Here is a 14,865-nt window from a genome sequence, read left to right as displayed (position 1 = left end):
TGTAAAACAAACAAAAGGTTTATTTAGAAGCAGTAATGTTGTCTAGTATATACAGTACAAACACAAGCCTGGGAACTGAGGCCGCATCCAGAAAGGGCCTCCTTGCAATCCAGAGCTGCCCTGGCAAGAGCCCTGAGGCCTGAGGTCCCCCCAGGTGGTCCACCAGGGGGCAGACACGCTCCATCGCCACCCGGCGTCCAAGGCAGGCAGAGACCCGGCCTGTCCAGGCAGTGGGATATCCTGACTCCAAGGGAATCCTGATTTCTGGGAAGCGTTTACTTTCTCTTCATGGTAAAGGCTGGACTCTCCTACCCTCCGAAAGTTCAGCTCCCAAGTCCAAGTCCAGTGGGATTTTTCCACAAGGGATCCAACCTGGGACCCAACTGGCTTCTCCAGGAGTCCCCTCTACCTTCCAGAATCCAGTCAAGACCACAGGCGTCCATGCTCTGCAGGACTCTGGGCACGCGTTTGGGGGAGGCGGAATGACTCTTTCATGGAAAAGAATCCTTTAACAAAATTACAGATTTCAGCTGCCTGAGGCAGGCCATTCAATGCAACCACACAGCTACACAGACCGATGGCACACAACAGACATATGGACACAAGACTGGCTCTCAGCATCCCACATCCACCTGAGATCACGGCAGGCCCCGTGGTTTCCCTGGGGCCTGAGACTCCAGGAACAGTGAGGGGGGTTGAGGGGAAGAGCACCGCCTGGGGGGGGGGGCAGAGGGAGGGCCAGGCTGAGGTAGGAGGACGGAGATGGCTGTGGGCCTCAGGCATCTCCAGTTCCTGAAATTCCCTGACAAGAGGTGTGGCCTTGCTCCACCACCCCAGACACGGAGGGAGGAGGGGCCGGAGCTATAGGTAAATTGGAGTGAAGGTGAAAAGCAGAGAAGAGCAAACTCTTGGCTTTGTCATTTTGTTGGCTTGTTTGCCTGCATGGTGTTTTCTGCTGTTTTTTTTTTGTTTTGTTTTTAATTGCCCCATGTTAAGTTGACAGATTTTCGGCTAGAGGTTTGCCATCTTGCCCAAGCTACAGTATTCACGCAGGTTGTTTGGCTGGGCCCTCTGGGGGTCTGATTTTCCCACCATTGTGCAAGAGGTGAATTTGGCAGGAATGGATCTGGAGGGGCTAATGGGGGACCCCTGTCCCCTGCAGGCATTGCCGCCCCCACCCCTGCACAGAACCATCTGATCAATGACACCCCTCCCCCCAGCCCTGCCCCCGCTGCGAGCATCCTGTAGTCTCAGCCTTCAGGCTCAAACACTGCCCTTTCTCCACCACCCCTTCTCCGTGGATGACTCACGCCCCGTCCCTCCACCCCAGCAGGCCCCGCTGGAAGGCAGGACGCCAGGGCCTCCCTGGAAGCCAGAGCTGCTGGGTAGAGCCCAGGGATAAAAAACCAAAATAAGGGCTCCAGAAGCCCAACTTGCAGGAGCAGCTGGGGGGCGGCTCTCAGAGCAGCAGGGGTGGCTCCAGACTGGCCAGCACGGCCGTGTCCAGCTAGCCTTCAGAGAAGGACGCACACTGTGATGGGAGCGGTTTTCCACAATTCTTCCTGCCTCGTCCTTCTGCCAGCAGATGAGAGGAAGGTTGAGGCTGTGGGGGCCATGAAAGGAATTTGGCTGAGAAAGGGCCAGAGTCCTGCAGGGTGGGGGGCCTAGAAGGACCAGCGAACAGCCCACCTCGGCTGAGACACGACTCACGCCAGTCTGGCTAACTGGACTTCATCCCAGCGTCAGGCACACCAAGGGGCAGGGGCTTGTCCTCCGGGTTCTCAAGGAGAGTCTCTGCAGCCCCTGGCTGGGACTGAAAAGGGCATTCTTCCTTGGAGAAGGGGACCTGGTCGTCATCTGGGGAGCCGGAGGGGCTGGCATCCACATCCCCTGTCGTGTAGCTGGCTTGGGAGGCGCACTGAGAGCCATGGTCGGAACCACTGCACACATTCACGATACAGGTGACGTTGACCTGGGTCCCGTGGCTACCAGACGAAGGCTCTGCTGAACAGAAGGTGGGGGAGGGCGGTCGGTGGGGGGTCCTGGAGTGGAGGAGGTCTTCCCAGCCTCTCTGCTGCCCAAGAGACACATTAAGTCAAAAGGGTCAAGAAGAGCGCCGGGCCCAGAGCCTAGAGGCCATGGTTCTAGCCCAGCTCTGCTGCGTAACCTGGGACAAGTTACTTAACCTTCATGTGTCTGTTTCCGTTTCCTCATCTGTCCAATAATTCCCAGCTCAACTCACCCCACAGACGGGAGGAGCCAGTTACATAAAGCAGGTGAAGGTTCTCGGAGAACAAAACACACTCCCCACAAAGAATCAGAGAAGTGAGCAGGGACAGGAAGAATACGTTACAGAACACTGGTCAAGCAACCAGGAGGAGTTCCCTTCCCGTAAGGGCAGGAAGCCTCGGCAGTCCTGGCCAGAACAACCAGGAAAAGGCCGGACTCCTCCATCAGCGGCCCCTTATCTGCTGGGCCCCCAGTCAACATCAAAGGGTTTGGAAATTGCTCCCTTACGGAGACGAAACATTGACCGTGGCACTGTCTTCATTCACAGCGTGGGGCTGCCTCAGTGATTTTATAAATCTGGGAGTCCAGAATGCGGTGGGTGGTGGTTTGTCCTCATCACCGAGGCCAGGATGCCTGGGGCACGTTCATGCCTACATTCCCGCCCAGCCCCGTGGGCACCTGCGTTCCCGAACTAGTGGGTGAGGGACCGAATGCTGCATGAGCTGAGGAGCTAAGTGTAAGGGGCTGGATGCAGACTAGCCGCTCTAAGAGGGAGAGCGGCTCCTGCTGTCACTGCGGGGACTTGCCAGGTACCCAAACACGCGTGGTGTCGGGTGCACGGGGAGGGCTCCAAGGGAGCCTGAAAGCAGGAGGGAGCCAGCAAGCTGCCCTGCTCAGAACAGCCCCAAAGAGGCCGAGGGAGGGAGAGGTGAACTCATGGGGCTGGAAGGAAATTTCCACCCAAGCCCCCACAGCACCCAAATGTCACTCAGTCACCGTGGCCTTTGCACATGGTGAATGAGACACCACAGGGGCGGATGGGGGGCCACGAGGGGGCACAGCGACATGTTCCCACGGTAGAGGGAGGTATTGGGGTGGGAGGAGAGAGGGGGAGAGCAGAGCCGACACCAGAGAGTGGAGTGGGGCAGACAGCAGGGGCGGAGGGTAGAAGAGGTGGGCAGCCATGGTCAAGAGTCCACGTCTGGGCCAAGGAGGAAGCCGCACCAGGATGACTGTGGCAGAGATGTGGCTAGAAAATCAGAAAGATAAGTCCCAGAGACGGACAAAGACCAAGACTTGATATTCGGAGCTCCGTTCACTCATTCAACAAAGGTTTAGGACCACGGGCTACGTTCCTTCCTGGGGGAGCTCTCAGGCTGGGGTGGGGGCACCCACAAGACATCAGAATGACGAGGGTGGGCTACGGCGGGGGACACAGAGGTGGGGCACCTCAGCGCAGGCGGCAGTCGCGGAGGGAGCAGTCCCAGAAACAGGTGACGAGTAGGAAAAGATATTGCAACCCTGCCGAGGAGAGGCCATGCTCATCTCCAGAAGGGGAAACTGAGGCTCAGCAGGGTTAAGGAGCCTGCCACTACAGAATACACCCAAGAGAGCCCCAGGGTTTCTGGGGAGGGACCCCGGCAGGGCCTCCCTCCACTATGGGCACTGAAGCTTCTCACCACAGGGGACCCCTGCCACAGACCAAGCCCAGGGCAAAACGCATTCTGTGTAAATGGGGCCTTGGCTTCTCCGGAACCCACGAGGTCCCCACAATCCTGATGCCTCAGGCCCAAAGGGACTGGGCAATGGGCCACGGTGAGTGGAGCCCTGAAGACACCCATTTATTCATCCAGCTTTCCACCCCGCAGCTCTGGAAACTGAGAGCCCAGGGGGTATTCCTGGCTCTTCCGTTTACTAGCTGTGTGCCCTTGAACAAGCTCTTCAACCTCTCTGGGCCTCAGTATCCTCATCTGTAAAATATAATAGGTCTTAATATGATAATACGATAATATTTAATATTATACAATAATTTATATAATATACCACAAACATTATATAATATGTAACTATGTGACACTATAATAATATTATATATTATATATTATACATTATAACATACAGGATAACTCCCTTCTTGGATACTGACTGGGGACTCGAAGGACAAGCTGGGATCATCTAGAAGGAAGGGTGTTCCTGGGGAAAGAACCCACATGGGCAAAGGTAGGCAGGATTTGGTGGGTTCAGAGAAATGAACGAGGTTTGTGGCTCCGCGTTGCACCTGAAGGGTAGTAAGGAGAGGAGGCTGGCAGGCGAGCCAAGGCTAGTCACACAGTCGTTCCGATGCCCTGCTAGGAGCTCAGGCCTTGCCTTGCACGGGAGGCCTCGGAGGAGCCTGCAAAGATAGAAACCAGGAAGAAACAGAAAGCGGGGGGATGGAAGCCAGGTGGGCTCCCGCCACTCACCTGAGCTGCTGGAGCTGGCCCAGGCCTCCCCGGACCCACCGGCCTTCTCTGCACCCGGTGCTGGCGGCTGGGTCCCGGCGGGCACCCTCCTGTCCGCGGCGCTGGCTGAGCTCTCCAGGGAGCTGCTGCTGGAGCTGGGGGCTGTGATCAGCAGGTGCTGCTGCTCGGGGCCTGGGGCGCCTCGGGCCTTATCAGCAGGCAGGTGAGGCTGGAGGGGCAGGAGAGGAGGGAGGGCGGTCAGCCGGCTCCTCTTTCCACTTCCTTCCATCACGCTCCTGCCCACACATGCACGTTCTCCCCACACACGGCGCTTTCAGGACAAGGGGATTCTGCGTGGTCTCTGTGACTAGCATCTGGCTGGCCTACTGGAGTGTGAGCCCTAAGAGGGTGGGGGCCGTGTGGTCCAGTTCACCAAATTGTCCCAGAGGTGGGGCAGGCCTTTCATCCTCGTTTTGCATCAGGAAACAGAGGCCCGGAGAAGGAGAGGGACTTTCCTAAGGTCACTTCATCAGCACAGGGTGATGTGGTCCAGCCTAGCAGCCGAGAGCATGGACTCTGGACCCACAGGACCACGTGGGTACAAATCATGACTCTATCACTTACTTAGCTGTGTGACCTTGGATAAGTTACCGGACCTTTCTGTGCCTCCTTTCTTTCCTATATTGGGGGAGCATTAAGAACCTCCCTCCTGGGGTTGTTGTAAAGATCAAATGGCTGAATATTCATCACATGCCCCGAACAATGCCTGTTCTGCTGTAAGCTCTCTGCACGGGTTTGTTACACAAGGGGGTGGGCACGGGACCACCACGAGCCAGATCTGGCCTGCGACTGTTTTTGTACATACAGGCTGCGAGCCAAGAAGGGTTTTGACATTTTTTAAATGGTTGGGGAAAAAAATATTTAAATACCATTTTGTGATTTGCAAAATGGTATGAAGTGTGTTAGTGTCCAGACATGGCCACTCGCACCGGCTGATGTCTGTGGCTGCTTTCCTGCCCCAGCGCCAGGCTTGGAGAGACATTGACAGAGACCGTATGATCCAGAAAGCCTGAAATATTGACCATCTGGGCCTTCATGGACAATGTTTGCTGGCCCTTGCGTTCGAGCAATCAGTACAGTGTAGACAGCCCTTGTTTAGGACCCTCAGCCATGGCGTGCCGGCACCCCTTTCCAGATTCCGCTGCCCAAGCCTGCTCTGTGACTATTCCTCATATCGTCTCCCCATAAAAGAACACGAATAACACCAACGATAAGAAAATATTAGCCAATATTTGAGTGCCATCCAGTGCCGAGGGTCGGAAGTCCTTCCAAGACACGGTACGGATACTTCGAACAGCCCAGTGTTTGCAGAGCTGGGACCCGAGGCCCAGACAGCTTGCGTTACTGGTCCAACGTCACACGGTCAGGACATGGTATGGGTGGGCTAAAACCCATGAACCGTTTCCCGCGTGTCTGGGTTTTCAGCTCTGGAGGCTCAAGAAAAGGAGGTGCCAGGTTCCGGGCCCCTCTGCTGGAGAGCATGTGGGAATTCCATCAGAGCCTGTGGCCCGTCCACACCAACTGAACAGGCACACAGCCCTTGCCTTGGGTCTGCGTGATTGCCGGATCCCAGAGAGAAAGGAGACAGAAGGGCCCACGTTCTCATTTACTGCCCCTGGCCTCTGGCCTGTGCCGGGCGCGAGGGTCCTGGCTGGGATGGCAGCCAAGGCAAATGAAGGGCTGGGGGGATGCGGCCCAGGACAGAAGGGAGAGGTGAGGGTCAAGGGGTGGGGGCATGCAAGCCCCTGCTCCCCAGGAAAGGCCGTGACCCCTTGGCTTTGCTCCGCTCTCCAGGGGGCAACAATTTCAAGGGTGCTCTGGGCAGCCCACCCTCCCTGGCCAATCACTGCAGCCCCCCCCCCGGGGGCCCAGCCCGGCCCACCATGGCTACGGCTTCTCCCACAAATGAGCCTGCCCCGGCCCTCAATTCCCTGACAGTCCACTGTCATTGGACTGAAGGATCTTTTTTGCAAGCTGTCCCTTGAGGCCACCGAGTCCCAGAGAGGGTGAGTCCCCGGCTCCGTATCACACAGCTGGCCTGGTGTGTGGTGGAGGCACAGCGGGCCCAGATCAGTGTCGCAGAGATGCTGCCTTCCCGCGGCATCCTGCCTCCCTGGTTTATGGCCCCAGCTTTGGAGGAATGGAAAGCATTTCACGTTTGGCTGAACCCTTGCCCAGGTGGTCTGACTTAGGCCATTGGACGGCAGGCCCTCCTACCCCTGCTCCGAGCTTGGACAGGCAGGGGAAGGAGGCACAGGAGGGGGATCCAAACGTCATTCCTCAAAACACCCAAAGAAGGGGCTTTGGGGGCCAGCATCCTGCTCCTCTCCTCATGGCTAGGGCTGGGCAGAAGAGGAACCCCCAAAGGTCACAGTCCGCCTCCTTCTCCCAAAGCCGCAAGCTGCAAAGTTCAGGGAGGCGCCGAGTGTGGCAGGGGCATCCTGAGTGCAGCTGCCTGGGCGGGGAGGGGAGTACTGAGGAGGCCGGCTCAAAAACACAGGATTCCAGACAGCCAGCCCCCATCACGGCCCAGCACCCCCAGGGGCAGAAGCAGAGCCACCGCAGAGCCACCAGCTGGGTCCTCCAGATGCCACAGCTTCCTTGTCTGTCTGTGTGAGCGTGTGCTCTTGAGGCTTGCACATCTGTATGTACAGGTGTGGGGATGGGGGGGTGAGAAGGGTGCAAACGCACCTGTCTACGGGGGGGGGGCGGCAAGACCAGGGCGGGTGCATACCTGTGAGTGGTGCTGTTAGTGTGCATGCTGGGGCTGGAGAAGAGAGGCCCTCCTAGGATGGTGTCTCAGGCCACTCTCATTAGCTGTGTGACCTTGGGAAAGTTACTTAACTTCTCTGAGCCCGAATTTCCTAGGCAAGACAATTGGGGCAATAATCATACTGCCTGGGTCGGAGTGTGGCTGTGAGACTAAATGCTCAGAACTGTGCCTGGCACACGCTCAGCACCTCACAATCATTCACTCTCCTTGTGAGACACAAGCCCACACTGGAGGGCATTGGCCGGAGTGACAGTGGGCGAGTTCCAATGCATAGCCTGACTAGGCTCCCTCCTGGCAGGGACAGCCGCTGCCCGCAGGCTGAGGAAGAGTGGGGCATGGGCTCAGCGTGGGGCAGGGGTGGGAGCCAGGGCACTGGAGGGTCCTGGGGAGGAGGCGCAACCTGTGGGGACAGGCCCTGCTGCGGGCCAAATGTCTGCCGTGGCGGAACAGCATGGGGGGAGCAGGGAAGGGCAAAGCCTGCGGATTCCCACCAAGCTTCCAAGTTGGCCTCGGCCACTCACCCAGAGGTCTAACCTTCCCTGGGTCACTGACCCTCCCTGAGTCTGTCTCCTGCTCTGTAACGTGGAATCGGCCGTAGGGCTTCCCTTGCGGGGCTGTGTGAGCATTCGGTGGCCGGGCGCAGGCGAGTGGCCTGGCGTGGGTGGCTCCGGGCCTCTTCCCAGCCACCAGTGAGTAAGCTCTCAGGAGCTTGAAACCAGCCTTGGGGGAATGTTTATATGGTGTGAGCAAACACCACAAATCAGAATCTGGGTGGTTTGTTTTGGGTTGTTTTTTTTTGAGCTGCCCAGAGAGCCAGTTCCCAGCACACCACGGGGCTCTCTGCTGAACAGCACTCAAAGAACAATCGAGTTACACTCAGTGAACAGAAACTCAGTGAAGGGAAAGGAGAAGTGGAGGCCACTGGGCCACGCCCAAGGCACCTCCGGGGGCGAGTGTTGGGAAACACTTGGTCGGGACAGACACTGCGGGAGTGAGGCAGCTGGGTAGAGCCTGGGGGTGCACTTGCTCTGCACCCCACCAGGCACCAGCTGTGAGCACCCCTGAACTGAAGCCAGAAGAAAGGAGGGCATGGCGTTTGTACCCTGGGGGAATGGGAAACAGTTCGCACTTGCAAGCCGGTCCGTTTGTCTAACGCAACACTGCAGGACAGGCGGGCCACAAGTCCAGAGACAGTGCTGTGTGACCTTGGGCAAATCACGGTCCCTCTCTGCACCTCTCTTCCTGCCAGCCGCGTCAGGAGCTGAGATCAGTCTCGGGTCCCTACGAAGTCCAACTCCCTGTGTAAACCTTGGGCACTGGGCCACCAAGGGCTGAGCTTCTCCCTAGCACGGTAGTTCTCAGTCAGGGGCGATTCTGGCCTCTAGGGGACATTCCGCGATATCTGGAGGTATTTTTGGTTGTCACTCCCGAGAAACGATGCTAGCGGCATCTCGTGGGGAGAGGCCAGGGGTATGACTGAACAGCCCACAGTGCACAGGACAGCCTCCCTTCCCTCCAGTGACAAAGAATGATCTGACCCCAGATATCAAAATTGCCACAGTTGAGAAACCTTGCCCGAGCAGGACTGGGGACATGGAGGGAGTTCCTCAGACTCTATTTCCTCATCTGTAAAGTGGGTAAAAATTCTGCCCTTCCATCCAGGTAGAGGTTAGAGCATGACACGGCTCTGGCCCATAAGACCAGAGGAGAAGCCCACCCAGGGCTTCGGGGACAGTGTCTGACTTGCTGGCTAAGGCACCAGCGCTGGCCTGGCCACGTTCCCCTCTTTCTGCCTCAAACCTGGAGTTCCCCTACAGAGTGGGGCCCGCGATCTTGCGAGGTAAGGCCACAGGCAAGAGAATGGAAGCCGACAGGCGGAAGGGGACAGGGCCTGGGGTCCTGCTGGCCTCACAGAAGGATGTAACTGAACGGTTCCAGCACCTGGCAGCCCCTCGACAACCTGGGACGTGAGAAAAAGCCCCTCTGCTTTAAGTCACTGGCAACCAAATGCCTAACGAGCTGCCACGCCAGTGTTCTAGCATGAGGCCCTTCCAGACCCCGCTTTATAAAACGAGACTAAAGGTGAGCTGCTTCGGTCAAAGCGGAGAGCAGGACGCGGCACCCAAACCCCCAGGCTCCCCCTCAAGCCCGGAGACGACCCCCTCCCAGGCCCTCTTTGGAACACCAGGGTACCCCCCGCACGGCTCCATAAGGAAGTGCTCTATGAGGCCTCAGGGAGACGCCGAGAACCGTGGCCACTGAGTGACCAGCACAGCCCTCACGCGGGGCTAAGCCACACCGTCTCCTTCTAATGGTGAGGAGATGAGCGTCGTGAGTCATTTCACGTCTGCCCAGCGTCACAACAGGGGTCCGTGACCAGGTGCGTGACACCGACACCATGGACCCCCTGCTCTCTGATGGGGCACTTCACACTCCCATTCTTGTTTAGCCCAGGGAGGGCTGCCTAACCCCCAAGGAGAGACTGGCTGGCCTTTCCTCAGCCCTGCAAGGCTGCACACTGCCTCACACGGGACGGCCCAACCTTCACCATCCACGACTTCCCGTGGGAACAACACGGCCCACCGGGAAGGAGACCGGGGGAGGAGGGGGGAGGCAGAGGGACACTTACCACTTTGGCTTCTCCTTGTAGGCAGAAGGGCTTCTCTGCGAAGAAGAGAGAGGGGACAGACAAGTCAGGGAGAGTGGCTTCCTCAGGCCACACCTGCTTGGCCCAAGCAGAACCATTCAGAGTAGGCCCCGCCCTGGGCAGCAACAATCACCCACCAGAGAAGGTACACAGGAGCCCCCGTTCCCAACTCCCCAGCTGGCGCAACCCTGTCCCATTCCCTTCCATCATGCTCACCTGTTCGCCAGCACCCCCCTTTCTGCTCACTCCATGCTCTCTCCTTAGCTTGCCTTCTCTGTCCTGCACACGTCCACCCACAGAAATCTGACTCAGCTCCGAAGCCACTGTTCCAGAAGGCCTGGGGAAATCCCCCACGACTTCCAGACAAGAATCCCAGACTGCCACCCCCTTGGAATGCTCTGATGGCATCTTGCCTCCTAGTAGGTAAACTAGGGGCAAGGCCTTCTGCCCCCCACTCTGAGCTCCCACAGAACAGGGACTGCCAGTAGCTAGCTCCGTCTGATCCACAAGGCTATGCCCGGTGCTAGACTCATAGGAGGAGCCCCAGAAAAGCTTCCAGAGCAAATGGATGCATGCGTGAAAGAGGAAGGAATGAAAACTTACTCTTTTTTTGGGTCATGATGACACAGTTAACCAGCCCTATTATCAGCAGACCCAAGGCTGTCACACCTACAATCAGACCTAGAAGGAAAAAGAGAAGCTCAAAGCAGCTGCAGAAAGCAAACTCAAATGTACCAGGGGCCAGGCAGCCAAGTCCGTGACCAAAGATGCCTGGATTGCCATAGGAGGGGCAAGCCCAGTCCAGAGGCTCTCAAATTCAATTACAAGACCAACAAGCCAAAAATTACATACCAAACAAAACATGTCTGTCGGCCACATTCAGCCCCCGGGTCACCACTTTGAGATCTCTGACCTGATGGAGTCCTAACCCCAGAAGGGAAACCCATGAGGTGACCTGCCCAGCGCACCGGCTAATGAGTTCATCAGAAATGGCAACCAGGAGACCATCTCCCCTTGCAGATAAAATGCTGACCCCACCTCTCCCACCCAGCGGTTCTTAATGACAGTGCCAGGTCATGGCAGAAGACAGGCAGACACCACCTGCCTCCCAGGACAGGGGACAGGGTCCAGCCCACAGCAGGTGCTCAGTAAGACCCTGAGATAGTAGAGAGGCTGAACGAGCCCTCCTGGGACTTACCAATCGGAAGAGAGATGTTGCCTGTGCTGAGCCCTTCAGTGGGGGGGCTTGGAACCGTGGGGAACAGAACGGAGGTGCTAGGAGCCGTGCTGGGCCCTGGAGTTGGCTCCCCACGCTGCGATTGCGTGGACCCTGGCTGGGACGTGGAGGCTGGGCGTGGGGCCGTTCCCAGGGTGGGGGACACAGAGGTGCAGACTGCATCCACGCTGGCGTTACCAGGGATGGCCACGGAGCTACAGCTGGGGGAGGGGAAGGTTTGGTCAGGGGACGACAGAGGCCAGAAGGGCTCAGTGTGGCCGGGCTCACTCATGGGAGCCAGGCCAGCAGGCAGGGAGTCCCAGCAGCCGCGATGTGGGAGAGAGCACTTGTGCCACACCTGCCCTCAAGACCGCCCCTTTCTGTGCCCACCCCCTCCACTCCCTATGCCCCCCGACCCAGTGCTGACTTCCAGAGCAAGGCAACTATACACCTGCTGGCTGTCCTGGGACCCACCCGCCTGCGTACTATGGGATAGGGCCATCCTGGTGGTGAATAAGGCTCCCCAAGGGAGTGGATTGGGGGGTGGGGGTTCACGTCCCATGGCATGGCCGCTCTGTGCTCTAAACCAACAGTCACCCAGGGACCGCCCTCCCTGGGCCTCCAGAACCGAACCACTCAGCCACTCACGTCTGATGGGGCCTGCAAGGGTCTGTGGATGACGTCGTATTGGAAAACGTCCCTGGGGCACAGGGAGCGCACACCACATCTGACGTTGCATTTCCTTCAGGGAAAAATCGGTACCTGTCACCACCTCAAACTCTTAGTAGAACAAGCGGGCTTCGGCACGGGGGCCCTAGGAAAAGTCTGAGGGGCCTACGGACCTCTGTCTGCACCTCTGCCCCTTAAAACACACACGGAAGCACACTTGCACACACGTGACCGCACACACATGCATGTGCACACACAGACACACGCGCAGCTAGGCACTTTGTACTTGAACCAATTCTAGTGACTTCCTGGTCTCCAGGATCACATGGGTCCATCTTCTGGGGCACCACCCGATTTTCCAGGATCTTTGGGTTTAATCTGATCCCTCTCTGGACCCCCCAAGGCCTAGCCCACGGTAGATGCCGGATCCAGCATGCTGGAGGTAAGATCGCCACGGGAAGGGGTGGACAGCTGCATGGTAGCAAGCACCTGGCCACCACCGCCCATGTTCCCAGGCCGGGCTGATGGGTTGGCACCCATGAAGGAGAGGCCCACGGGGGTCCCTGAGGACCGCAGGCCCTGGCCGCATACCTGGTTTGGCCACGCCGAAGCCCGGGCGGCACTGGCGCAGTGGCGCGCACAGCCGGCAGCCTTCCTGCCTCTGCAGCGTGCAGTACCAGCCCGGTTTGCAGGTGCAGATCCGGTTCTGCTCCCGAGTGCAGCCTTGAGTCTCCACTTGGTCTACAAGAGCCGGAAGGGCAGCCCAGGATCAGCCCTGCCTCCACCGGCCCTGCCTGCTACGGTCTTGCTGCATCCCCGTGACGACACGAGCAAGCACAACTGCTCTCTGAGGCATGGCTTCCTCAGCTCGAAAATGGGCCCAGTTCTCCCCCTGCTGCCCTTGGCCTGCCTGCCCCATGGGGCTATTGGGGAGCATGTGATGAGACAGGATGAAAATGCCATTGGCAGGGCACCTGGGTGGCTCGGTCAGTGAAGCACCTGCCTTCCGCTCAGGTCACGATCCCGGGGTCCTGGGATTGCGCCCCATGGCGGGCTCTCTGCTCGGCAGGGAGTCTGCTTCTCCCTCTCCCTCTGTCCCTCCCCCCTGCTTGTTCGCTCTCTCTCAAATAAATAAATCTTAAAAAAAGAAAGAAAGAAAATGCCATTGGTCAACAGGGAAGGGCTGTACCCATATAACCTCCTGTTCTGGGGCATGAGGACAACGGGCCTGGGGTAATCCTAGCCAGCACTCAGCCGGAGGGGCTGGGCTGCACAGTGGCTTGGGGAAGGTTCCAGGGCCCAGCCACCTCTCTGAGCCCACTCACCAGAACTGCAGCGGGAGCCGCAGCTCAAGCACTCGGGAACCCAGTTCCAGAGCTGGGTGTAGGTGCTGTCCTCGCAGGGGGCACACACGGTATCTGAGGTCTTCGTGCAGAACGACTGTGCATGGGAGCCTGAGAAAGCAAGGGCCAGAAGTCAGTGGCTCGTCCACCACCCCCCAGAGCCCCAGCATCCCGAGCCTGGGTAGAAAGACTCTTTGAAAGCGTTCCAGGTCCTTCGCCAAGTCATCTCACATCCTGCAGGCCCCAGCTGTCACTCCATCGCCACAGCCTTGATGCTCGTATAATGCCTTTCCCTCTGCTCTTTCCAGATGCCTGGATTCCACCACTGGAACTGCCTGGTGCTAGTCAATCACACTTTAGTGAGAACTGGTTTGCTAGCTCCTTTCTTCTCTATAGTTGGCTAAAATTCTCCACCTGTGGGTGTGAACTAGCAGGGCCACAACCACTAGTAGGAATGCAATCCCTGATTTCCTATCAAGGATAAGGATATGGGACTCTTGTGGGCCAGGAGAGAAGGCATGCCAGGAGATGGGGGAACAAACACCAAAGCAAACCTTTAAGGAGTTTCTCTCTTGAGCCTTGAGCCCTATCCTGCCATATCCACCCCTGTGCTAATCCAGTAACTTCTTACAGAGACTGCCAGTTAACAGAGAGTCACTTGGGAGGTCTTTTAAAGTGGGAGTGGGAGATGACAGGTACACGTGTGCCCGCCCACACCTCAGGCTAATGGCTCAAGGGCCCTCCGACGGCTTCCTAGCTTCTATAAAACAAAATCTAAACTCTTACTGTGGCCCCTGCTAACTTACTCTCTCTGGGCCACACACTGGTCTCACTGTTCCTCAAGTTCACCAGATAGGCTCCCACCTCAGGGCCTTTGCACTTGCTGTTTCTCCAACCTGGCAGGCCGTTCCCTGTATATTTGTATAACCCACTGCCTCACCTCCTGCATGTCTCTGCCTCACCTCCTGGATGTCTCTGCAAGTGTCAACTCTGCAGAAAGGCCCTCCCTGACCACCCTGTACCAAACAGTGTGTCCTGCTCCATCGGCTTTGCCCTGCCCTGTTTTCTTCATAGCATTTACTCTCTGATAGGACCACACAACTATCTCCTCTGTTGGCTTCTTTGCCTGTGCCTCTATTAGATGCAAAATCCATGAGGGTGCGGATTTTGTCTGTCCTGCTCTCTGTGGTACTCCCGGTACTTAGGACAGTGCCCGACACTTAGATGATGCTTTACAAATGGTACAGGAAGGCATGTACCCATGAACGAGCAGATGGAGGACACCAGGAGTTGAGCTACTCAGCTTTCCCAACTGGGGTTAGGCCTCAGGTCCACCATCTGTGAGATGGGTAAGCACACACTGCTTCGGTCATATATGTACTGAGCACCCACTATGTGCCAGGTGCTGTGCCAGGCGCTGGGGATTCCGCAGAGAACAAGCCCACACAGAGGAGCACACAGTGGCCATGGCAAAAGAGGAGCCAGGCCATGACTGCAGGGAGAAAAGTTGCTGCCATGGGGGATGCCCAGGGGCCAGTGGGGGCTCAAAGGAGGGGCCAGATCCAACCAGGCAGTGTGGGCAGGCTTCCTGGAGGAGGGGTCCATCTAAGCTGAGGTCTACGGGAAAAGTAGGAGTTAACCTGGGGAAGGGAGTTGGGAATTATGCCAGCATGAGGGAACAGAATGTGCCAAGACCCTGAAGCAAG

At 57.6% G+C, this 14,865-nt stretch overlaps 1 protein-coding gene across 4 annotated transcripts in view; it reads right to left on the bottom strand.

The window, feature by feature from the left end:
- The window catches only part of TNFRSF1B (TNF receptor superfamily member 1B), a 33,186-nt gene continuing 18,321 nt past the window's right edge, over positions 1-14,865 (bottom strand). For 3 of the 4 annotated variants that reach the window (XM_019803291.2, XM_034671219.1, XM_034671218.1), the window contains 8 exons: positions 13,142-13,270; positions 12,408-12,557; positions 11,796-11,889; positions 11,130-11,368; positions 10,535-10,612; positions 9,914-9,948; positions 4,473-4,680; positions 1-2,004 (listed from right to left, as the gene is read on the bottom strand). In XM_019803291.2, the coding sequence (XP_019658850.1) occupies positions 1,721-2,004; positions 4,473-4,680; positions 9,914-9,948; positions 10,535-10,612; positions 11,130-11,368; positions 11,796-11,889; positions 12,408-12,557; positions 13,142-13,270 (1,217 nt within the window). In that variant the 3' untranslated portion in view covers positions 1-1,720. The remainder of the gene's footprint in view (positions 2,005-4,472; positions 4,681-9,913; positions 9,949-10,534; positions 10,613-11,129; positions 11,369-11,795; positions 11,890-12,407; positions 12,558-13,141; positions 13,271-14,865) is intronic. The other variant, XM_019803290.2, reaches the window with a different exon arrangement.

Source organism: Ailuropoda melanoleuca, chromosome 11 (assembly GCF_002007445.2).
Source record: "Ailuropoda melanoleuca isolate Jingjing chromosome 11, ASM200744v2, whole genome shotgun sequence".
NCBI classification, from domain to species: Eukaryota; Metazoa; Chordata; class Mammalia; order Carnivora; family Ursidae; genus Ailuropoda; species Ailuropoda melanoleuca.
This window is presented reverse-complemented; position numbering and strand designations above follow the sequence as displayed.